Source organism: Pyrgilauda ruficollis, unplaced genomic scaffold, assembly GCF_017590135.1.
Source record: "Pyrgilauda ruficollis isolate IOZ18807 unplaced genomic scaffold, ASM1759013v1 scaffold74, whole genome shotgun sequence".
NCBI classification, from domain to species: Eukaryota; Metazoa; Chordata; class Aves; order Passeriformes; family Passeridae; genus Pyrgilauda; species Pyrgilauda ruficollis.
In genome coordinates, this window is record NW_024529266.1 from 5,654,598 (window position 1) to 5,680,776 (window position 26,179).

The following is a 26,179-nucleotide window of genomic DNA, read 5'->3' on the forward strand; positions in this document are numbered from 1 at the left end:
TAAAGAGTAAAAAAAAAAAAAAAAAAAAAAAAAAAATTAAAAAAAAAAAAAAAAAAAGAGGGAAAACCCCCAAACAAATGAAGGAAAGAATGTGGAAGTTGTCCTGTTTACACAGACAAGAGAAACTTCTGCAGGGTCAGAAGATATTAAGAATTTAATGTATCTTTCAATATTGGCTATAAGTTATTAAAATACACTCTCAAGATGATTTTAATTACTCAAGTAAAAGAGATAATACAAAACACCGAAACTTTTAATTTCTATTACAGCATAACAAAACCATGTCACATCCCTACCATCTTCAAGATGTAGTGCAGCTGAATTGTTTATTTATAATAAAACTATACTGTACTATATGACTTGTAAATGGTTTGGGATTTTCTACACAGAAAAAAACAATTGATTTGCCCACAACAGGAAATGGTTTTAAAATTTGTACCAAATGTTATCTTTTATTATGGTGAACATTCTGCAACATAAAATTCCCTGTCTGATTATTTATATGCTGCAATCTTCATACTTAAGAATGTAGGGTTTACACATAGAAAAGTGAGAAGATTATCCCACATTTTTTACATGACAGCAACAATAAACAGCAATCCTCAGCTGTTCTTCAAAAAATTTATTTCCAGAAATTGTTGAAACTGTATTTTCTTTTTAATTTCTAATGAGATTATTTCTTAAAGCGCTCTTAAGGACTTTTTGAATCCTACATTCAATTAAAAAACAAGCAATTGTAGTTCTTTATCATAGTACTTAGAACAAATTTTTAACATCTCCTCTCAAGACTTTTAAAATACAATGGAAATCTATAGGACTTCCACATACCCTGCAGTAACATGTTACTATGAAACTAAAATGTGAAAGTAATCTTGAGTGTTTTTTATTGCTCTGCCAGTGTCCATACAAACCTTCAAATGCCACTAATGTGCAGTCCCTAAAAAATAAGAGCAACTCAGGTTTTCACTCCACCATGCTGAAAAAGTGTTGGAGGATTTTAAGCAAGGATTAGTGACACAACAGACCATAAAGAAAATACTGTGTTGGTGATCCCTCTGGGGGCTGTTAAACCTTGGATCACTGACATGGTCACCTATAGCTGATCTATGGAAGCACTTCTTTACTGATGGTTCAGTGTATACTTAATCTAGGTATTTTTGACATGGACAATATTTTGGCATTAAATAACAGCTATAATTTACCAGGCTTAATGGATGGCTCCCTATGTCCCTTTAGCCACAAATTACTGACCTGAGAGGATGTTACCCTCCACTATAGCAATACCTATATACTCCAGGGGTTACTGACAAGGTAGCTGGTAAATGATCGCTGTCTTCAGTTACGTTCTTTCATGCTCTTCTAGACCATCATTCACAATTTATCAAAGTGGTATTTTTGACAGAAGGAAAATACAATGTCCTGAAGCTGCTACACTAGAAGAGACAACAAGCACTTGCAAACCCTTTTATCTCATGCAAAAAAAAATTAAAGCAGTGGACTGAACCTTCTTCGTGTGCTGTATGTGTCCTGTCAACATTACATTACACAGGAGATTTTAAAAATAATCTAAGGATCTTTAAACTGCAGGAAAGATATACGTCTGTGTATATTAAAAGAAGTCTATACTGTATCATTCACACATTACTTCAAGTATGTGTCCATGGAATCTGCCTGACATCCTTATAAAAAGAGAACACGATTTTATGAGCAAAGGAGCCATCCCACCATTGTAGTCATTTTACACCATTTTTTTGTCATACATATCATACAAACCTGGCACCATATCATAGAGAAGTCTTGGGAAAGAGCAAGCATGACATTTAAAATTTGAATGGTAAAGAAGTGGTAAAATTACCTCATATTCCTGTGAGAACTTCAAATTGTCATTTGCTTTCAATCTTTCAATGTGATCTGCAAGTTCCAAGATAGGTATTGGGGGATGACTGGCCATACCTGTTGAAAAAGAAAGAAGAACAAAATTTAAAGTAAACTACAGTGATGGCATTGCTCTAAAATTTAGAAAATGCAGTAGTTAGAATGTCTATAAATGTGTAAGTAGTAAAGATGTCATATGTGAGAGAAGCAGGCAAATAGTTTGGTTACTCAAAGCAGGACATGCTCTGCATAGATGAGCTCTGAAGCCAAATTAAAAGAAGTCACCGAACGTATTCCCAAAGCTAACATTCTTAGTGTAGAGGAAAGAGCTACTGTCATATGAGTCAATGAGTTTAGCTAGGCATGGAAAAATGAAACAGTTAGACCTGATGTTGACCTCTGCTTTGAGTAATGACTCTTAATGTCATTTCAAGCTCCTTCTACTGCAATGCATGAAATTAAAACTCTGTTGAATTAGATGAGGAAATGTGAACTGAGAAACAGACACTGAAAGAGCTCTAAAGGGGAAACAATAGTATTTTGACAGAAAACAAAGTGACTTATGAATAATCAAGAAAAACAAACTTGAATAATGAAGGTTACCAAGGTAACCAGACACCTGAATCTGGAAAGGAAATGGTAAAAAAAAAAGAATCCTAAACCAACATAAAACTAACTTAAAAAATAAAGAATAAAATAATGAAATGGAAAGAGTCAAGATTAATAATAATATGATAATAATAATAATAACAATAATGCATCAAGGTATAGAAGACTGACTGTGTACTCTAAATTAGAAATATTTAAGTATTTTACAGAATTCTGAGGTGACTGACATGCAGCTATGAATGACTAGAACAACATGCATCACTGCTTTAAGACAACAGTCACTGAAGACAACATTGGACGTAAGACAATTAGAACTTCAAAAATGTTTTCACTAGTAGCAGATTGTAGAGGCAGGGGTTGTACATTTTGGCTGGACTCACATGCTGACTGCACTAGTACCTTAAAATATGCTTAATCTGAAATCCCATTTTTCAACCCCTAAAAGTACCTACAATCTACTTCAGGTGTAAACATCTTTGTCCACTGATGAAGATAGTAAGTGAAAAAAAGAAGAGCTTGGAATTGGAAGTACAGATGGGTGTGTAAGGGGGTACAGGGACAGCAAGGCAAAAAAAAAAAAAAGGCAAACTAAAAAAAAAGAAAAGATGTGGGGTCAACTAGAACAATCTGCCAGCTTAAGATTTGACAGGCAAAATTTTGTGAACATATTTATTTCAAGCTATCAGTCTTCATGAGCTTTCTCCAAAATGCTTACATTCTTCTCTTCATACTTTAGACTATCACACCTAAAATGAAAGTGAGGTTTCAATAGCTTAGGGAAGAAATCAGAGCTGGCAAGAAAAAGTTAAGCTAGTGAACCCCAGGATCTCTTGAAATTACAAAGGGAAAACACTGATGACTCAAGGGGGCTCAAGCTGGAAGGCATGTTGCACAATGCAGTTTGCTTTGTCACTGTGACTTTCAAGAGCATGCCTAAGACAGTTGACTAGCACTTCCTTTAGCTGAAAATGACCATGTGGCTACAACACAGTCGCACTATAGCATGTGCTGTAATTATTTTAATTCTTCTCATTTTGTTTTTAATTCCTGTTTTCTTTTGGATTCTTTGACATTTCAAGCATCATAATAGACTCCAAAATAATGTCCAGCAGCACTGGCCCTAATTCTTCTGACCCTATATATATGTTTTAGGGAATCTTCATAGCACATCTGTGATGGTAAGGCATTAAAGCAAGTTGTCAGTCAACCAACAAAGCAGAATACTGAGATCAGTGGGGAGATTCCTTAAAAATTTCAATTTAAAAATTTAGTCTCTAAGTACTAATTTATTTGCTGCAGCTCTGCTTCTCTCCCATTTTCTTACAAATTTTACTTAGGACTTCGCTACTCTCAAAATGAGATCAGTCATCTAATAATTAGACGGATTGATCCAGATCAAGCACCCCTATGGAAAATATGTGGGTGAAAAGGCACAAGAGAACTCTAGATTGATCCAGAAATGGAGGTGGACTGATGTACATCTAAAACAGTGCTTGAACAGAGAAAATAATAGAGACAAAGATGTTTAGACCTTTTCGAGCGAATCGTGGGAGAGAGTTATTATCATATAAGGACTGAGTGGTAGTTTGGCTAGAGAGGGAGGACACAGAGCCAATCAGGGAGGCGTAGGGGACTGAATTACTGCTCAAAGCTGTAAAAAGTAAAAGCCAATCGGAAATGGGAAACAAATTAGTAACAGCAGTAGACCATCATAATCAATCATCTTGTACATACAGGCACTTCAGACATGCACAAAACAGCATCTGGTAACTCAACTAAGATATTTAAAGGTGCAGTTACCCTACTGTAAATATAAAGGTCATAAACCCACTGAGTATGAGACTCACTCATCATACAATGAACCTGACTAAATCGCCAGCATCATGAAACAAATCATAATAATTAACTTGCTGTGAAGGAATATTTTTCTAAAGATGCTGAACACCCATTCTTTTTTTGATTTTTTTTTTATTTATACACGTCTCTATATGACACTTGACATTGCCAAGGGGAGATTTCACTTTAAACACTTTATGCAAACAAGAAATTCGAAGGTAAATTTTTCTAAGCCAAAAAGATTAACTGCTTACAACTTCAGAAACTGACAAATTTTAACTGCATTTAAACCCTTCCTCTACTTCTCATTTTCAGCAATTACACTTTGAATAACTTTCTTCAAATAATATTTGGCAGTTAACTTACAAAGTAATTGCATTTGTTCTATTTAAATACTTTAAATACATAAAATGGGCTTATTTTTTAAAAGAACTGCTGGAGGGCTTTTGTTATGTAATCAGTCTGTGAATCATAACAGAATATGCTATGAATAAACATCCTAAGATGTCATCACACCTCATGCAAAAGCATGAGGCTTCAACTCAGCAGGTGTAGAACTTGACTCAAAAGATCCCAGTTAAAATATAGCTAAACTCCCTTCTTTTTGTGGTTACAAATAAGAAAATACACTTATTTGATGACACACTCCCACACCAATCAACATATGTCATGACAACACAAAAACTTAAAGACGAAATACAGCTAAATTACAACAGGTCCTGTGACATGCTAAAAAGTCAAAAGAAATACCATGCTGAAACATGCTTTCAAATTCTCTTTTAAATATGGTATCTCTTTTTTTTTTTTTTTAATAAAAAAAGAGATAAAAACACCTGAAAACTCAAAGAAAAGAAAACTCCCAAAACCACCACATGCAAAACACAGTTGAAATTGCACCCATTAAAAAATTTTATTTCCAAATTTGGTAGAAGATTGCCAAATGCAATTGATCTTATGCAGCCTAGTATTAATCCCTTTACATGAATTAAATAACAACGTATGGTTTGATTACAGTGTAGAATTATCCTCTGGTTAATCTGTGGTAAATACATGACTAAGGAACATGAAATACTATTTCTGCCACAATTTCAAGAAAAAAACTAAGAGAGCAAGGTCAGAAATCATCTGCATATTAACATGCATTAAACCTGTTAATTATATTCCTTTCTCACAGCTAATCAAGTGGGTGTTTTAGGCTTGTCATTAGTGCGTTAGATTAGGATTTTGTTTGTTGTCAGGGTTTTATGATAAAGGCTTTTAGGAACATTTATGACACATACATTTATTTACCAATTTGGAACGGTAGGTTCACATACCCACAATAAACAAGAACAAAGGAAGAAATTAAAGAGCAAATCTGCTAGTATATAGACTATAATCTATATGAAGTGAAAATGTGACACATAATTGTCACAGAAATTTCTTTAGGAAATGAGCGGTACTTTAGGTCCACATCGAATTAATTGTCTGTGACTTTACAAACATCTCATTTTTATTTAATAATTTACAGAACACTCTTTTACATACCAATCTATGTTAATTAAGATATCCCTTTATAGAAAAAGGAAGTAATAAGTAACAGTGGTTGTTGAGACTTATTCTTATCAAAAAGACAGAAAAAAATACCTACTTTAAATTCTGACATGGAAAATGGAAAAAACTAAGGATGACCGTTATTCAGTAGGAATTCAGCATTCATGAAAATTTATCAAGAATGCCTTTAGTACATGAAAATTACTGTTACTTTAAAATTTCATTTTCACAGAACCAGAGTTAGGCCAGAGCATGAAATTACAAAGACAAATTTACAATACAATCTCTAGAGAAATATATCATTCTGCAACAGCTATTCTAAAATAATTGCAAATGCATATATAATATTGCAAAATTATGCCACTTTTATTCCAGTATATTTTATGTTATTCAAAACTTGATCAATTATTCTGGAATGAAAACATTTTATCTTTTTTCTGCAACAAAAACTGAGCTTTAACAAGGAGCACTGGGGTCTCCACAGCCTCATGGCAGAAGCACCACCTCTGAGTGACGTGTAAAAGTCACCTATAGTGAGAATAGGGGAAACCTAGTTTTCAGAGTCTGATCTAAAAATGTCAAATACAATAATATGTCACAAAAACTATGGTCTAAAATCCAAAGAGGAAAAAAAGGGATAACTCTTGTGAAGAGAAGACTTTTCAACTTTATTCCTAGCTAAGCAGATTCTGGGTTCCTCCAGGTTTCAAAGCAAAATGGGATATCAGAGAAATGCTGTTTGCATCGGAAGCTGCACCTCTCTTAGGTGCCTAAATCCTCCATATGAGACGTGCATAAGAAGAGCTATATGTATGGCTCACTGTGACAAAGCATTTTAGTCTGTTTTTGCCATGGACACAAAGCACAGTACTTCCTTCAACACTGTCATGATTCTCATAAACAGACGTTGAGTGGATGAACTGCACAAAAAAATTTCTGCTGTTGTGCAAAGCAGGTAATGAAATCCAGACATCGCTTTTTCCACATTTTTTTTTATTTGCACCATTTTCCTCTGAACATTTTTATGCTTTTTCTATTTTATCATGGAAATAAGTTTGTGGAAATTCCTTAGCAACTCAGGGAATAAGTGAGCACTTATCTAATTAAAAAAAAAAAGTCTTTAACTTAGAGATGTAATAACTCTATTTATTTATCTTGTATTTAAAAGCATCTTATTTAGTTCATAAGATATAATGAGATAATTGTTTAATTGGCACCCAATTACAAAAATTACTTATAAGTGTGACACATTTTATAGTTAAATGAGGATAAAAAAAATCAGTCACTTTTGAGGCATGACTCAATTTATTTCTCTGGCTGACTGGCAGATTGAAGTCTGCCTGAGCCTTGGATCTCTCAGAACCCACTCAAACGACTTAATTTCAGTTAATTTTCCCCTGCACAACCAGGCTGCCTTATTTCAGGAAACCTTTTGTGAGGCTTAATTATTACCCCTTCTTTACCTTAACTCTCCCATGTGGCTTAGAGACCTCTAAATTTTGTGCACCAGGTTAATGATTTTAATTCTGTGTTTCATAGGCAACTTGTAGAAAGGTAAGAATGTGACAGAATTTTCTTCAGCTGTTCCAGTTATGGAAGAATAACAGACTTAAAAATGAAATCCTACTGAGAGATTGGGTATTTTCATGTTTACTCAAAGAGAATTTGGCACTGCTGTGACCCACTCACTGGCATATGGGCTTATCTAACACATACACATTTTTGGATAACACACGCGGACCTGGGATCTTGGTCTCAGATACAGAACTGTGGGATATTCCAAATGTTAAGGCAAAGTGTGAAATTTATCTATGGAGTTACTTCATCCAATGAGGAGGGAAGCCAGAAATAAATTTGATCCTTTCTGAACAAGGTAAGATAGGATACACTTTAGGTTAGAGCTCTTTAGATCTCTTTACATTATTGAAGAATGTAGACAAAAAGTGAAAGGAAAGCAAGACATTTCCTAAGCCAGTAGCTTAGACTGTCAAATTTTATAACATCCTCATGCTGAATTGAAAATTTTATGACAAGTACAACATATTTATACTGCAATGATCATCTAAATATCACCAAAGATAAAATGTTGCTTTCTCATATTTTGTGTCAAAAATCTATACCTAATCTTCTGCATTGGGAGTAATTTAAAATTGTGGTTAGAAATTCAAATTTACCCTAAGGACTTAGTTTCAAATTATTTTGATATCTGTATCTGATCAGGTCTTTTGTTATACAAAATATATGGTTGATAGCATTTTTGGAAAATAGCTGTTTAGAAATCCTTTAAAGTACTGAAGTTTATGACAATCCATAATTTTATAGGAGCGTCTCATTCACCTCTCCAAGTGAAAATTGCCAGTCCAGATATGCCAATGTAATTTAGAATTTTTTTTCTCTAATACTTCTGTACATTATGGATTCATTCAAAATTGTTTTCTTCTCCCACTGGAAGCACTTGGTCTACCTGGAAAGCTCCAAGCAAACTGTGGCTGCTTTCATAATCTAAAGAAATAAATCATTAGAATAACAACTATGTCAAATCATCTACCTTGATGCACTTGTACTGATAGTACATTCAGCACTCTGTCCTTTGTTTTATCTGTAGGCAATGTCGAGAAATGCCTCATTTAATAAGGGCAACAGCAGATTTCTCAGTAAAAGGAACGCAACACATAATGACATCAGCCCTACCCCCTTCCCTCAGTTACCTCCTTTGCAGTGCCCCCCTATCTAGTTCTGCTACCTCACAGAAAACAAAACCCATTTATTTGAAAGTGAAAGAACAACATACCCAACAAAGCTGATATCCCGAATGTATATCCTTTCTGTAGTTTCTCTATGGTCATCTTAAAAAAAATTTTATTGCATGTTGTTTGATGGTGTGTTGGTTGTTGGGAGATGGATAAATATTCCAGTAGGATTTAAACAACTAAGTTAAATTTATCTTATTTTATTATTTGTTTATTTATTTATTTATATTATTTATTTTAAATTTATTTTATTATAGATTTTAATTACATGGTAGCCCTAATTGAAGTTAATTTAAGTGAAATTCTCCTTTTACTAACAACAGAACTGTAGCTTGATTTCACTGTGGCTGTTTACATATTAAGAACATGTTAACAGAGTAAGTTAACTGAGTAACAGAGTAAGACAAATCTACTGAGGTGAGATTTTTCTCCTTGATATTTGGTTGTATGCTGAGTAGTATAATGGCCTGACCTGTGTCTAGGGACCTTAAGAGGTACGGTAATAGGAAAAAATAACATAACTTGATGTACTGTATTTTTAATAATAATGGTAATACTCCAGTCTGTGAAAAGGATTATAGCAAAGAAGAGGGGTTCCTAGTAGAAACAGATCATAGATGTTCTGCTCAAATAGCTTCACAGAAAACTGCAAACTTCCCAGATAAACTACAGCCCTGCAAGAAAAAGTATGCTTTAAAACCTCTCTAGCTCTTTTCAGATCAATGACATGGAATTACTGTGTCTACAAGTGCCACAAATTCTGCCATTTCTTAATAACTTTACCTTCTCAATGTAAATTAAAAATTAATTACAATAAATTAATTTTATATGTTAGCACTTGGCAGCAGGGCTTTTTTCCCCTCATGTTTCATTTTAATTATGATGAATACTAAATAGATAGGTAAGATTTTGCATCTAAATAAATGGAGTGCAGAAAATTAGGCTTATCTATCTAGTTATTATTCCATTATTTATTGGATGAAGAGGGAAACATAGTGACGATTGATGAGGTAAAGGCTGAGGTAATTAATGCCTTCTTTGCCTAAATTTTTAATAGCAATATCAACTGTTGAGTGGGTATCTATCCCCCTGAGCTGGAAGACAAAGATGGGGAGCAGAATTAAGTCTCCCTGATCCTGAAAAAAAAATGGTCAGCAAACCGCTACACCACTAGACATGCACAACTGTGAGAGACTGGAGGGGATACACCCAAGGGTAGCAAGGGAGTTGATTAAAATACCCACTGAGCCTCCTTCCCTCAAGTACCAGCAGTCCTGCCTAAATGGGGACGTTCTGGTTGACCAGAGGTTTCCAAATAGGACATCCATCGACAAGATGGGCAAGAAGGAGGATCCAGGAAAGAACAAGCCTGTCAACCTGGCCTTGATGCTGGGGAAGGTCACTGAGCAAGCAGATCTGACATCCTGGCTTTTGTCAGCAATTCCGTGGCGAGCAGGACCAGGGCAGGGATTGTCCCCCTATACTCAGCACTGGTGAGGCCACAACTCAAATCCTGTGTCCAGCTCTGGAGCACTCACTCCAAGAAAGACATTGAGGTGATGGAGTGTGTCCGGAGAAGAGCAATGGAGCTCTTCTCCTCTGAGAAACAGCTGAGGGAGCTGGGGGTGTTTAGCTTGGAGAAAAGAAGGCTGAGAGGAGACCCTATGCTCCCTACAACTGCCTGAAAGAAGCCAGGTGGGAAATAAATCTCTTTTTCCAAGTTAACAAGATACAGGAAGAGGAAATGGCCTCAAGGTACACTGGGGAGGTTCAGATTAGATATTAGGAAAAAATTCTTCATGACGAAAGGGTCATGAGGCATTGGAACAGGCTTCCCAGGAAAGTGGTGGAATCACTGGCCCTGGAGCGCCCAGAAAACATGTGGGTGTCACACTTCAGGACACGGCTTATTGTTGAACATAAGGCGCTTGGTTAATGGTTGGAGTTAATGATTTTAGAGATCTTTTCCAAACAAAACAATTCTGTGATTCTAGTAAGCCATTTACTCTACTCATTATATACCTGTATACAAACCATTACTTCTTTTAGGCATAAGCTAGACTTCAAAAACAATATATTTTCTTGTCATGTTTCAAAGATTTGTATGTGTATTTCTTTCACTGTGAAACTCTTTAAAGTTTTTACAAAAGTGCTGAGTAACAGATGAAAACCACCCAGAAACAATGAGCCGCCACTGAACTGTAGCCTCAGAAAGACACTGAATAAAACCTTTCAATTATTTGCATTTACTGTGTTTAAGTTCCTATGCTAGACAGGTCCCAGAGCACGTCAACAAGATTCCCACACTAAGATGAAATTAAATTAGAAGATGTGCTCCTGAAACACACCTGATTTGCCCCAGCTGCTAGGAGCAGTGTACTGGAACAGACTGAAAAAGCAAGGCTGGAACAAAACTCAAGCCTCCAGACTCTTCCCTTTCTACATCTGCCATGTGCATGAAGTGTGGGTCTTTAGCCACATTCATTGCTCTGCAGACACACTCCTTCAGGTGCAACATCATCTCAATACAGTCATTATTTAGAAGATTAGGAACGAGATTTGCACGTTCACTTAACCCTTTAATAGTATTTATCATGTCAACTTCAGCAGCTAATTCTCAGCATCTCAAGCACTTAATTTCCTGCTTTTATGAACTTGAATTCACTACCTTTTTTACTTAATGTAATAAACTTGACAAAAACATGAGGCTCAGGAAGATTTAGTGTCTAATTAGCATCAGATTCCATGCAAATATATTGTAGTAGAAAACAAGTCTACTGGGACATAACTTAATCAAAACAAAGCATATTTAAGTAAAAGTTGACTTCTGCAAAGGCAGTAAAAATACTGTTTTAAATATTTCTCTCTTCGTGCTTCTTGAGTATCAGATTAAACAGCTTTAATAAAACAGTGATTAATGAAAAAAAAATTAATGAAGTATTTAAGAGTGTGTTCCTTCTGACCTCAAAACTACTGATATATTAATATCCTCCTTGACCATAACATACAGCCTTATTTTCAACATCAAGACCATTTATCTAGTTATGTATTTCTCTTCTGTATTGTACATTTGCAAACCAGTGGAACTCACAATGATGTTAATATATTACCTGATAATGCAATAGATAAAAGGGAAGCTTATTTACAAAAAAGTGTCCATAAAAATATCATTAATAAACAGAGGGATGTACATTTTCCAGTAACATTTTCTAGCATTGCTGGGTTTAAGTCGGAATTTCAGCAGATAAAGCACATCCATACAGCATATGTGCCTTTGGGCTTTCTTTTACAAAGCTTCAAATTTTTTTCAAGCACTCTTTTCTTTTAAATAAAGAAATTATTAATTATTTCAAAAGCTAACAAAGAAATATATTTTGCAGCAAAAACAAAAAAATGCCCCACCAAACCTTTGATCAAAATACGTATTTCCAAACAATCCATGTTTCTTTTCTGTAATAGCAACAGTAATCAGCCTGTGATCACAGAGGTCTCAGTGAGTTATTATTGTCTCTTACCCGGAGTTTGAAAGTTAAGGCGTCTCAGCTCCACTGGATCTGTGGGATGGTGAGAGGGAACCTCCTTGCTGTTGGGTATGCTGCTCTTTCTAGAATCAGATTCAGCCCTCTTCCTGCATGGAGAAGGTGAACACACATAAACAGAAAATAGACATGTTAGCTTCACAAAGCTGCCTGAATGTTTGGCACTATAATCTGAAGGCAAGGTGCTTATTTCTGAAAAAGTATTTGATGCAGTGCAAAAGTAATATAATTATGTGTGGTGGGTGGGGTACCTAAAATTTGCAGTGGTAAAATGATCAGAGATAAAATAGCTGCATTCTGCCTCAAACTGCTCTTCCAGAACATCCTTCTGGTGATTCTAACACTTTACTTTTATAACATTAGACCTATAAAAATTCAGACAATTCTCTTACTTTGAATGCTACCTACAATTATAAAAAAAGCAGCTGACTCTTGAGCTAGACCACCCCAATTATTGTCATTAAATATTTCTTATCTTATCCACAGAGCTCCGCACTGCTATTAAAAATAATTTGCATTCTTTAGGTATTTTTAATATGAGAAAGAACAGTACAGAAGACACCTATTTGAGAAGACATATATTCTTTTCATTTTCTAGGATGTAAGAATTTGCTTTGTTTGCTCTCATCTCTGTAAGAGCTGAAATATGCAATCTTCATACGTCTTATCAGGTCTACATATATTCAAGACTTAGATCTGTATGAATATTTCCAATCAAAGTGATACTTTCACTGCAAAGGAAGGAAAATAAAACTAAAAAAAATGACAGAATGAAAGAGAAAAAAGAGAAAGAAAGTTGTCTATGTTTCCCTTTCTCTAGAGAGAAGCAGAATCCATCTCACTGACATTTTTGTTAAAACTGACTTCTGTTATCTGTATGTATCGTTATCTGATGTAAAACATGGAGAACCGTGCTACATGAAGAGTAGCTACCACTCTGCATTTTTATACAGAAAGTGGAATCTTTCTTCACAAGTTATCTGTGGGGTCCTGAATGAAAACACAATGTGGCTGATATTTTTTATGTAACATAAAATGAAGAAGAAAACAGAGGAGGAGTTATGTTGTGAAAACAGAACTGAGATTATTTTAAGGGTAATGATAGCAGAATGTTTTCCAGGTGCCCAGTATTTACATTAACATAACATTTTCTTTTTCCTCATTGACTCACAATGTGACAATGATAAATCTGTTATTACTCCAGTCAATTTCTTGCTGCTTTTGAAATAATGAAGATGAGGTGCCATGCAGTGAGATTTCGAAAGTTATGCAAAAAAGTCAAACACCATTGCCTGAATTTTTGAAAATCCCTAGTCCTGTGGTTTTATTGTAAAAAAGAAAAAGTTTTACTGTAAAAACACTCCACCTGTTCTCCAGCAAACACCTTAACATATGAATTAACTACTATTTAGTGAAGCAATAAAAATTAAATCTGATTATTCTGTTTTTAGTACTTTTAAAACAATATTAGTAAATATAAGCTCATTTGAGATTCCTTTCTTTTGATTTTGACTATTCCAAACTCCTTTCACAGTAGCACTCGCCCTCATGCTCTTTCTTCTTACCAAAGATGTGTGATATAGTTTTCAAAAAGTCTTTTACCCTGTACTTCGTTCTCTTTAAGTCTATGAGTCTTAAGTCTCCTTAAGTTTCTGGAACTGTCCAGGGACAAGCTTAATTTAACTTTTTTCTTCTTGAAAGTTAGTATCAGGCTGCAATTTCATATTAATATAATAAACCACTAAAATATCTTCCAATCATGTATCTGAATATTTTGAATACTTATAGAATAATATAATGGTTTATTATGTATTATTAATTGGAGGAATATTCTGTTTTTTTTAGTCTCTCCAGACAGTAGAAGACATCTCAATTCTCCCAGATTATGCAAAGATTCTGAGATAGGTGGAGAAAAAAAAATCCAGAAAGGAAAAATGATATCACTGTATCATTTTCAGTAGTATAAGTCAGTATTGAATTTATGTATATGGGACATTATGAAGATTCAGAGCAGCTAATGCCTCAACTACAACCATGGATTCCTTCAAGAACTTTGATTATTGCATACAACCACTTCTTGCACAACACTAAAATACAAATAAAATCATACGAGTATTGTTCAGCTCTGCTATGTCTTGAAAATTTACTCCATGGAGACACAAAAAAACCTCAGTGAAACTTTGTTGCTTGTATTACATTAATTTTCAGTGCTGTAAATAACATAGCAAATCTTGCACTTGCCCTCATTGATAGATTACTGCCTACATTCACTTAAGACTGACAGATGCTTTATCTTAGATCATTATCATGATTACTTTTTTTTTTTCTCTTTTTTCTCCTTTTCTGTATTAAATGAAGAGTGACTATTTTTCGCTTCTCACCTGTCAGGTTTACTGCTCCATTTTAATGCAGCAAGGAGGGAAGAAAAGGTGAAATGTTAGTTGACCGGCAGCACAGGGAATAATCATAAAAATAGGAGATACAAGAAATTTTGATTTGCAGTAAAGATATGTAACTAAACCAAATTAAGCTATGACAGCTCATCAAAATATTCAATGCTTGGAAATCACAGAATAAATGGAGGACTCAAGGTCATGTCCAAAGTGAATCTTCTGTTGAAAAATACACCTCTATCTCCCAAGAAATGAGACTTCAAATTTTATCCAGTGAGACCATGGAGAATGGGTGTTTAATTTGAGCCATGAAAGTAATGTTAACATTACATTGAAAAATTACTTCTCACTGAGATGTAGCTCCTTCTTACTTTCTAGAGGGAATAGAGATGAGAGGAGGGAAGAGAGGAAAAATGAAAGTGGATGGCAGACTAGAATGGGAAGGAGAAAAAGGGAGAAGAAGAAGAGAAAATGAAGTGATGAACAAGGTTAAATATATGAGACACGTAATACCTCTACTAAATTTAAAAAATAGTAATAAAAAGAAATGAAAATTTTCTCAAACTGTTTTACAAAACCAGTTAATAAAATAAAAAGAAATTTTTAACAGTATCCTGGAAAGAAAGGGAATCATAAATCTTTTTTCAATGAAGTATTACATGCCTCTTTAGATGTAGAATGAATGCCATGTACTAGAGGTCTACAGTGATCTGTATAGATCTGTAGTGATCTGTGATCTATAAAGTTTAGGTGAACAGGAAAAATAATTTATTATTTCCCACCAATATGTTTTATTATACACACATACTATAACTACAGTGTTTATCTTTCTCTGTGTTGATCGTAATAAACAGAGGTTCTACAAACATTTTAATAGCTTGTACTCTGCAATGACCAGATGACACACAGTACGAGAAAGTCTTTAAAATTCTTCATCATCACTTAAGGTTTCCCATTTTCCTGTTTTGCATTTCTGTGCTTTTAAATTTTTTTTTAACATCTGTGTTTTTTTCTCTTAGAAGCATATTTCTTCTTATAGATTCATCAGGGCACCAGCAGTTCAAAGGAGGTGATTCTTCCCCTGTACTCCACACTGGTGAGACCCTACCTGGAGTGCTGTATCCAGTATTGGGGTCATCAGTACAAAAAAGACACGGATCTCTTGAAGTAGATCCAGAAAAGGGTCACAAAAATGATCAGGGGGATGGAAGAGGAAAGGCTGAGAGAACTGGGGTTGTTCAGCCTGGACAACAGAAGGTTTTGGAAGACTGTCTTGCTGCCTTCTGGTACTTAAAGGGACTCATAAGAAGGATGGGGACAGGCTTTTATAGTAGAGCCCATAATGACAGGACAAGGGGTAATGGTTTTAAAGTGAAAGAGGGTAGATTCAGACTAGCCAGATGAAAGAATTTTTTTTTTTTTTTTTTTTTTTTTTTTTTTTTTTTTTTTTATGATTAAGGCTATGAAGCACTATTTAATTAGATACCCCACAGAGGTGGTGGATGCCCTATCCCTGGATACTTTCAAGGCCTGTGGATGGGGCTCTGAGAAACCTGACCTAGCTGAAAATGTCCCTGCTTATCGCAGGGGGTTGGACTAGATAACCTTTAAAGGTCCTTTCCAACCCAAACTAATTTATGATGCTATGATTCAGTGCTGGATCTACCATGTTCAAAAGATTTAAGTTTCGGCTACAGTCTTCTGAATCAAATCAAAAAGCTGCACTACTTTATAAAAGCAGACACTACAAAATCTGTCAAGATGGCTTTAACTTCCTCAGAAATTGAAAGATCTAGAATGAGGAACCTTTTGCACTTCATCGGTGGAAAACTGAAATTAGGGAATATGCGATTTCTTAAAAACTACAAGGAATATCCACATAAATTAATTTGCTAAAAGAATAAAAAAAAGAAAAATACACTCAAAACCTGAGAATGAGATGACAGGAGGCATCATGGGGACAATCACATTTCTCTCTAATTTGTTCATTTCTGAGAAACACCACACAGTTTCTAGAGCTCTTTAACATTCACAAAGTAAGTTCTTAATCAACCTAATCCTATGTAACTGAACATGTATCAAACACATAAAATATATATAAACTGTGACTCAAACAGACATCCTAATGGTTAGGCATTTCCTCTAGGACTTACACCATCTATCTATCTATCTATCTGAGTTTGCTTTTGTTTGAGATTTTGGATACAAATCTGACTGTGCTGAATAAGATACTCCATCTTCGAACTAAGAAAATATTTTCTTGTCAACAAGAAAATGGCCAAAAAGGAAGCAAGATTTACTTAATTTACTTGAATCACTTGATTTGATTGTTTATGAAGTTTAATAGATGGAAAGATCTGCTCGAAAATAGGTGTCTCCGTTTACTGTGACTGCAGAGTGGTTTCACTGCTGCAAGGACAGAGAACACTGAACTGGTTAATGGCCAAGTCAGTTCCATTTGCCAAGACACAGTCAACTGTAGCTCAGGAAAAAATAGTTTTCATTTTGAGGATAGTTGAATATGAGAATGAGTTGCCCAAAAAGGTCACTGAGTTTCCATTCTTATCTATACAAAAACTTTGCCTCTGAACAAACTGCAGGTGACCATGGTCTGAGCAGTGCTAAGATGAGACACACTCCAGAGGTATGGCCCCTTGATTCTGTGAATCTGTGAGTTCCTCTGCACACAGGATTGTTAACTGGCCTCAGCTCTGTTGGCTATTATACCAATAATATGCCCAATAACAAGAAAAGGTACTTTTCAATATTATTCTCATCTATTACTGTTACTTACTAAGCTGCAATGACCTTTTGGCTATATTCCAATATATGATCCAAGAACTTGTCCATGTAATATTTTTGCTTTCAGATTTTAAGAAAAGTAAATGGAGAGGCAATAACCTTTTTACAGCTTAACAACAAATAATAAATAGTTCAAACATGCATTCCTTGTCTTTGGAACAGTTAAATATATTTCAAACCAACCCATGAAACTTATCCACACTATCTAATAATGTCTGTTTTAAAGAAGAGGAAGAATTCTCCCCATAAAATTATTCTTTTGGAAACTGCAGTCATAATTTCTCTGTGATTGTAATTAAAATGTATAAGTAGTATTGTAAATCATGAGCTTAGTGGTCCAAGTCTGATCAAAAAATTTTCTATGGACAAAGGGAATTAAACATAGTTGACCTTTATTTGAGTTACTACTCTTTTCACTTCAGAAGACACAGTCATTTACTGGTCATCCTCTTTGCACTGCACATTCTGTAACGAAATCCTCTGTAATATTTTTTGCATATATGTTCATAACTAGACTGATACCCTCTACCTTCATTTTCTTTTCTCACTGTCATACTTGTTGCACTTATACCCAATATATTCTAGAAATATACTTGTAAAATTTTCTGTATCCACAAAAATTACTGTTTGCATGTTTCTTTAATATATTTTTCCCATCTAACTCCTGTAGCCACATTAAGTCTATTTAACTCACAAATTAATCTTCACTGTTTTCTTGAAGCAATATGTTAAATATCCCAACTGTCTTGTCATTGCTCTTCTACAGTCAGCAAATCTATCAAAATCTAGCAGTAAGCTTGCATTCAGGTTACCTACTCTTGGAAAAATAGCCAATTATATACTACATTTTTACAGAAATAAAAGCTCATAGAGGACCACAGACTGCTAAAACTGCAGTCATAATTTCTTGGAGGTAATTTGCCAAATCAGTGCAGTTTAACAAATTAGAGTAAACAGTTGAAAATAGAAAAATAAATAAATACATATGGACAATTGCCCAAACAGTTCTAGTACAAGTAGTAAATAACAGATGGAAAACATGTCCCCCATTCTCAGCAAATGACAATCTCTTCACACTACTGATGATCAAATTTTACCTGCTCGTATGTGGAATATTCCCTTTTTTTTTTTGGTAATAGATTAGAAGACTGTTATTTTGGTTCCATAAATGTAACCATTAACTCTCGAAGCAGTTAAGCACACCTGCTTAACATGTTATTGTTCAGATTTTTTTGTAGTATGGGAGATTTACTTTTAAAATAATTAGAAGAAAGGAGTATTTCACTTTTAGCACATCTCCAATGACCATTTTTTGAAGTGACTGACAGAAACAGAGTTAATAACCAATTTGATTGGCTGAAACACTGTGAACTACCAGAAACATTCAGGAGACATAGTATCTGCAAGCAACAGATGCTGTATGATTCTAGCCCTGAAACCATTCTATAAATGTATATCTATTTGGAATCCAAAGGTGAAGTTAACCCTGGAGTGGTTATTTACTGCCAAACAGAGAATTCTTTCCAAAATCTGAAGGGAGCTCTCTTCACGAAACTTAAGAGGTATTTGAACGGAGACACCAAAGGTGGGAAGAGCATACAGGCTTGGATTTAAATATTTATATGCAGGAAATAGTGTCATAGCCATTAGTTTTAGAAGACATACTTCATTTTAGAAAATTATTCCTATTGTGCCCCCTCCCCAGAAATTGGCAGCATCTTTGGAATATTCCTCAAATCTAATTTATCCATATATTTCAAAAATGCATTAGGAATGAAATATAAAGATTAAAAAAAAATTTTTGAGTTTTATTCTTTGGTTTTGATTTAGTATCTTGACCCATGTTAACTCATTTACACTGCAAAACGCTGCTACATATAAATTATGGCATCATACACAGTTTTCACTGAGTATGTTTTAAGGCAGAGGGAAGTCCTTTGTGTAACAGCAAAACTAAGTCTGTGTCATAGTGAAAGAAGAATGAGTGAAATTTTGCAATCACTGCAAGATTAATCATTGCAAGATTAGTAGAAAACAGCTATTTGATATCTCTTTAATCTCTCAGATCAGAGCTCCAAATTCATATAGATACATTGCCAAATTGAGGCCAACTGTCAAAAGTTGAAATTCAAATTACTTGAGTGGAGATGAAAATCACATTTAACAACAAGCTGAATGTAACCCCTAATGCATTACTAGTATACATCTATAAACAAGTTCTAAAAAGTCAAATGTGTAAATTCCATACATATTTATGTGCAAGCACATATTTACTTTCTTCGCATACAAATGTATCTTTGCACACAAATGTATGCAAAGTGGAAAAAATATTTAAATGCAATAGTGTTAATATAGTATAATCAGCATAAAAATGTACTCACATACCTCTAATTATTGGAAACTTTCAGTCAACATTTTCTGCAGCATTCTGGAAGCAGTTAATAAATTTCAAAATGTTCCAAAGCAATGACAGTTAATATTGTAGCACAAAAATACAGTGTAGAACAGTATTACAAAGTGACCAGTGTAGAGGGGATATGACATACCTTGCAAAGAAACTAAAAGGTAAACCTACCTTTTGTAAAGAAGTATAGCAATAACAATACAGATGATAAACACCACTGCAAGAACTGGTCCAACAACCCAAATCAAGCCTTCTTCCTCATCTGTAATTGGTTGGGGATCAAGATCCATTGACACAACAGGATCTGAATATGGGCTTGTTGCATACATGGTCTGTAGAAATAAAAATAATTCTTACTGAATCTCAAAGCAATGCATTAATATGTTACTATCCCACATCTAAAATAAATGTATAGAAGGTAATGATGCAATGAATACAGTAAATGCTATTTTTCTTGAAAGCAATGCACAAACTTGCAAATTGAACAGTATGTTGTTATTATCATCTTTATTTTGTGTTCCACATATTAGCAATGACCTGCAGACAAATCATGTAGCATAGTCCTTGCAGAACACTTTGCAACCTAAGCAGAGAATGAAAAAATGTATAGGACACTGAGAAATATACCCCACCAGTTACCAATTTTTGGGTTTTGTTTTAGCTTCATACCAGCTTAACACTTTCTTCCTGCACAATATGAAAGGTACTTGTGACATAACAAGACTGCTACAGATAAAAATAAAGGGGATTGAATGTAGGAGGTTCCTTGAAAAGGGTCTTGCAACAATAGTACTCATAGTACATTTTGACCAGTTTAAAAATATGTGACAGACTATACCTACACAAGGTGTAGATTACTTGAATTTAAGACTGAAAAATGGGAGAATTCATTGTAGAATATGAAGGGAAGCTAAACACTCAGTGTTTCATAAGGATGAAACTAGAATTATGAACCAACAAAGGTTGTTGAAAATCTTTGGTTTAATAGATGATGTAAAGCCAGCTGGCCTAGGACAAAACCTGTGATAAGAGAGGGTTTTTTTATTCTTGTCTGACCTGAGATGTTTCATCTACGGCTGAGTGCAGAGTTAAAATTACAGATGAGACACTGAAGAGCCAGCCTGCTTAAACTGGATCATTTTAAGTACTCTGAGTTATAGAAAAGTCAGAAGTGCAAAATTGTTTGTACATATTTCTTGTTTGTGCTAGTGTGTCTTCATCAGCACTAAACTAGGATTTGAACTACAGCTCTTGCAAAAAACTTAAAAACTTGATTCAGTAGTAGATCAGAAATGTCTGCTAAAACAGAATAACTGGGAGAAGAGATTAGCTTCCATTTATGTTTGCACCATATTCTGAAAGATGCCCTAAGCCAGGACAAGTGTTATCAAAGAAGACATGTTTTTTTACACTTCATTTGGCCCTCTTTTGGCCTCTGGGCTATGACAGTGTCTGGGTTTGAGACAGCATTAGGACTGGCAAAGCTGAGGCACTTAGTGTTACTGAGCTAACACCTATGCCAACAATCTCCAATTATATTATAGCATTTTACTCCACCTGGCATCTGGTGTAGTAAAAAACCACCAAAACCTCCCTATGTTCTACATCTGTGATGATTGGAAACTGGGGAGTCCTCACGTTCCACTCCTGAACCACCCAAGTAGATTGATTTTTTTTTTTCCAGGTTTAGCACTCCCAAGAAATAAAAAAAAAAAAGGTTCATTGCTACAAGAAGAAACTCTGTATTTCCCCTCTTGCTTTGGAGTGGGCAGCAAAAATGCCTTGAAAAAGATATAGAGGGATATTGAGGGCAACCGTACAAACACTTACTACCTTTTCTTCAATAAATAGGATTTGACTTTCAATTTTAAACCATCCTGAATTAATGAAAAATTTAAACTTATTTATTATTTTAAAAATTTATCTTATTTTTTCCTTCCTCTTGATGACATTCTGAACATATTTATAGATTTTAATCATAGCTCTCCAGCTCCCATTTTACTAAGTTAAACAAATTCAGACCTTCCCATGACCTCTTTTAATTCAAGTTCTCTATTCTACCAATCAAGAGAGAAATTTTGTGCTCTCTGAATAAGAAGCCTTATGTAAAATGTAACATCTGAATATCAAGAAAAACATCCCTTGCAAGTTACATCAGTAGAACCTGTAGTCCTAGAGGAAAATCAGCTATATATATGCTGGGAGCTGATACACTGGAGCATTGAAAGTCATTGAAAGCTGAATCTCACACACCCTTAAAAAATTCTTCACAGTCTGTGACTACCTCATGCTTCTCAACCACATAAATGTTTCAGATGGCTTGCTGAAATGTCTTATCAATAGCCTAAATTCAGTAATGCCTTCTGAAGTATTTCAGGAATAGGACCCTATACACATTTTGCCATATGCATCAGTTTGCAAACCTATTTCTTCCTGTATTTTCATCCTGATTTCTAACAAAGCAATGCATTTAGGTCATTTATACCTTAATTAACATAAAAACACAAGAAACTTCACTTTACATTGAGAAGATCCATTTTAGTACTTTATGACATACAGATTTATGGCCTCTTAACTTTATAGTAAAAAGCTGTCTACCTTCTCCATTCTGAACCTTTCTGATGCAACACCTTCAGAATTATCTGTCTATGCAGCCCATGTCAAAAAGTGAAAAGAGAAATTTTGATTTATGTTAGAGCTTGCAGGAGGCACTTACTTTATTTTCAAATGAAGCTACGTGTCTAAAAGTATTCAAAGTGGAATTACCTCCTCATCATGCTTAAATAGGCACATTCCATTGACACCAAGAAAGCAATTGCAGTGTTATACACTGCAAGCATTTGACTAGAATTCAGAGTATTGGTGTTGGAGTTTCAAGTGATTGAACCTGCAAATGTACCTGTCAGGTTAAGTTACGAATTAGAAACATACTGTATTACAGACTGTATGTTAAATGGCTAGTGTGTATTGCATCTTTCAAAAGCCTTACATCTGTCTTTTTTTTTTTTTCTTTTTTAATATATTACATGCATTAGATTAATTCATGCATAAAGGGATGTGACTACAAAACGAATTCTGTAAAGAGAAAGGACAGCTCATTATTTAGTTCACCTCAGGAATTTTCCCTATCATGGAATTATTTTCTAACTTTCTAAAAATTTACTGATGAAATTGTTATGGAATGACTGTAACTAAAGAGAGTGCATGTCTCTAGTTCAATTGATCTTTCCAAGAACCCTGTATATTCTATACCATTATTCAATGGTAGCATCAAAAGACAGCTTTTAAATTCTTTTAAATACATAGAGAAAGATGCTGCTGTAAAGTTCATGTCTCAGAAGCTGTGTCCATGGTAAAAAATAATACACGATGTAATTTTCAAAGGATCATGACACAGCTAATAAAAGGTGACTTTTAGGTTTCAGTTATACACTGAAGTAATACACAAAGGTGCAAACAGAATAGAAGAGTTCAAGGAATTAATGGGCATTGAGTAAGGAAACACTCACTTTAAAGATGTTCTGACATGTAAAATTAAAAAAAGCTTTAGGGAAGTGGAATAAGCATTGAAAAAATGTTTTCATGATTGTGTAAGGGAATTTTGAGACAGAAACATTAACTAACTTACCGATTCAGAGTGCTCCATTACAGCCAACACAAAAAAGACATATTCTTGACCACTCTGCAGCTGCTTATTCTCAAATCCACCATAATGCTTCTTATCCCCCAGTGTGAATTCCGTAGGAAGAACTTCAAAGTGAGCTGCAATATATGGCTTTAATTCAACTTCCCTCCCAAGACGAATGCTTCTGCGTTTCCTAGCTATCTCCTTAAGCAGCTTTAAAATGAAGGTAGGGGAAAGAAAGGGCAGGGGGAGAGAGAGAGTGCAAGCATGAGCAGAAAGATAACTGTAAACAATTTTAACGTAACTTATTGACAGTGTAATGAGAAATTTTAATGCATGACCAGGAACTACAAAAAACAATTTATCCACATTTCATGGAATATATCAGTATCACAAATCTATTGCAAAATCTTCCAAATTCTTGACATTCTTGTTAGGATAAGATACTAGGAGGCAATTGCCTTGCCTACACTACAAACATAAAACAATTTCTAGATACTGTTGTGTCTAGGAGGAGGTTGGGAGAGGATAAGAAAACAATATATTTTCTCTGGGGACATATAAATACACATAACATATTACATATTTTCTATCTATCATCTATCTATCTATCTATCTATCTATCTATCTATCTATCTATCTTTATATTGAGTCATAGAATAGAATCATAAAATCAATTACATTTGAAAGGACCTCTAAGACTGATTCCAGCCATTAATCTAACACTGCCATGTCCACCCTTAAACCATGTCCCTAATTACCAAAACTACACATCTTTTTAAATACCTCCAGGAACGGTGACTGAATAATTTCTCATAAACAAAGCTAAAATTTACACCAGTAAATCTGTGACAAAATTAGATGCCAGGCTCAAACTTGGAAAACATACTAATAAAGGAACTTAATCTCAGTTAGTATAATCTGTTCATTAATTACTTATTAAATCAGACAAATGTTTCTTCAATACTGTTTTGCTTTACATATACTGGCATTCTACAAAAATTAGCCTGATTTGATTACAAGGAGTCTGAACTTCTCCTGTGTGATAAATTATGACTTCTAAGGTCTATTTGTGGTTCTCCTTGTTTTTTGCTTATGAAACTTATACAAGGTCCTATAGTCTTATAGTTAAATCACAAATTTTTCTAAGTAGCTCTTTAGTCTTTTCAGCACTCTAACACTTCTAATACAGTAGATTAGCACAAAATTAATTTCTATGAGGAGGAGACAAATCTCTGGAGTGAGAAGGAGATTAAAAAAAAGGATACTAAAATCCAATTCTAACTATATATATTGATTTCAAAGTACATATTTAGTCAGGGAAGCTCTCCACAGAATCATGGAATCGCAGAATATGTTGAGTTGGAAGAGACCCTCACAAGTCCTGGCTCTGCACAGGACAGTCCCAAGAGTCATTCCATATGCCTATGAGCACTGAACTTTGTCAGTCTGGTGATGTGACCACTTCCCTGGGGAGCTGTTCCAGTGCCCAACCCTCTGGGTGAAGATTCTTTTCCTAATATCCATCCTAAACCTACGCTAACAGAACTTCAGACCATTCCCTGGGGTTGTGTCACTGGTCACCAGTGAGTGAAGAGATCAGTGCCTGCCCCTCCACCTCCCCTCACAAGAAAGTTGTAACTGCAATGAAGCCCCTCCTCAGTCTCATCCAGGCTAAACAAACCAAGTGATCTCAGCTACTCCACATATGGCTTCCCCTCAAGGCCCTTCACCATCTTCAATGCATTCTTTATTTAGGCCACAGCTTAGTGAGCACATCTTTTTGTCTTCCTCTCACAGGATCTTGTATTCTGCAATTACACAATTAACAATTCCAATGCATGTAAAGCAACCTAATATTCACTCTGCTACTCAGAAAGGAGCTTTTAATACTGAATAATTTGATACCCCTTCTCACTGACTAGATTTAAGGTTGCAGATATATATGAAAGCCACTTGTGAAGTTGTGCCTCTTCAATCCAGACTTCCTTAACGCTGAGGGCATTTGGATGTTATATCTTCAAACATTTATATGCAATAAACTGCTTTCCAGCTCTAATGCTGTGTCTGTGTCCTGTTGCAGAGATTTTACATCCATTTGCCTCTATCAATTTCAATGCCATAACATAAAAGCTGGTACAGTGCAATGGATCCCCTGAGCAAAAAAAGAACTGGCCATAATTTGAGACTAGAAATCATTATTCATTACTCAAGGACACTATTCCAATCAGCAGTCCATATTTCTCTTTCATTCTTCCTAAACAGTTTAATGAGCAGCTAGAGTCTATTTGCGTCGTATAAAAATGAGGGCAGCAGAGAATCATAATATTGAAGACTTTTCTATTTAGTTACTTTATTGAAGGTGACTCTCACATCTGTTGGTAGCTTTCTATGCCCTGGGAAGAGTTACTAAATGCAGAACATGAGGCAGAGAATAATCGAAGTTAGTTCCAGGTTAGATCAGCCCTTATAGGATCTGCTGAGGGAAGCACTATGAAAAGTTTGTCTCTGCATGATGCCACATTTTATAACAATGGCTATGCAGAGGGCTGAGCACTGGCTATCTGGAAGTCTGCCAAAACATGAAGCTAAGTATTGGGGTAGTAACAGTGCTTGCTTGCTTAAAATCAGGAGCCACAAGCACAACAGCTCTAGTAGAGGTATATGGCTTGTGCTATCCCCAAGGGTAGCTGATACTTCCATGTTCCACTTCCACTGGAATCAAAGTTATGTGTCTGCCTCAATTAAATTCTTTATTCTTTATCATATGTTTCCAGATTACAGTGTATTTACAATTTAGATTACAAATAACT

At 34.9% G+C, this 26,179-nt stretch overlaps 1 protein-coding gene across 1 annotated transcript in view; it reads right to left on the bottom strand.

The window, feature by feature from the left end:
* Positions 1-26,179, bottom strand: part of PTPRD (protein tyrosine phosphatase receptor type D) — a 281,972-nt gene that overhangs the window by 68,457 nt on the left and 187,336 nt on the right. The window contains exons 21-27 of the mRNA XM_041486099.1: positions 23,370-23,579; positions 19,913-20,073; positions 14,524-14,538; positions 12,119-12,231; positions 6,720-6,727; positions 2,461-2,494; positions 1,856-1,953 (exon numbers count right to left, since the gene is read on the bottom strand). Of these exons, the coding sequence (XP_041342033.1) occupies positions 1,856-1,953; positions 2,461-2,494; positions 6,720-6,727; positions 12,119-12,231; positions 14,524-14,538; positions 19,913-20,073; positions 23,370-23,579 (639 nt within the window). The remainder of the gene's footprint in view (positions 1-1,855; positions 1,954-2,460; positions 2,495-6,719; positions 6,728-12,118; positions 12,232-14,523; positions 14,539-19,912; positions 20,074-23,369; positions 23,580-26,179) is intronic.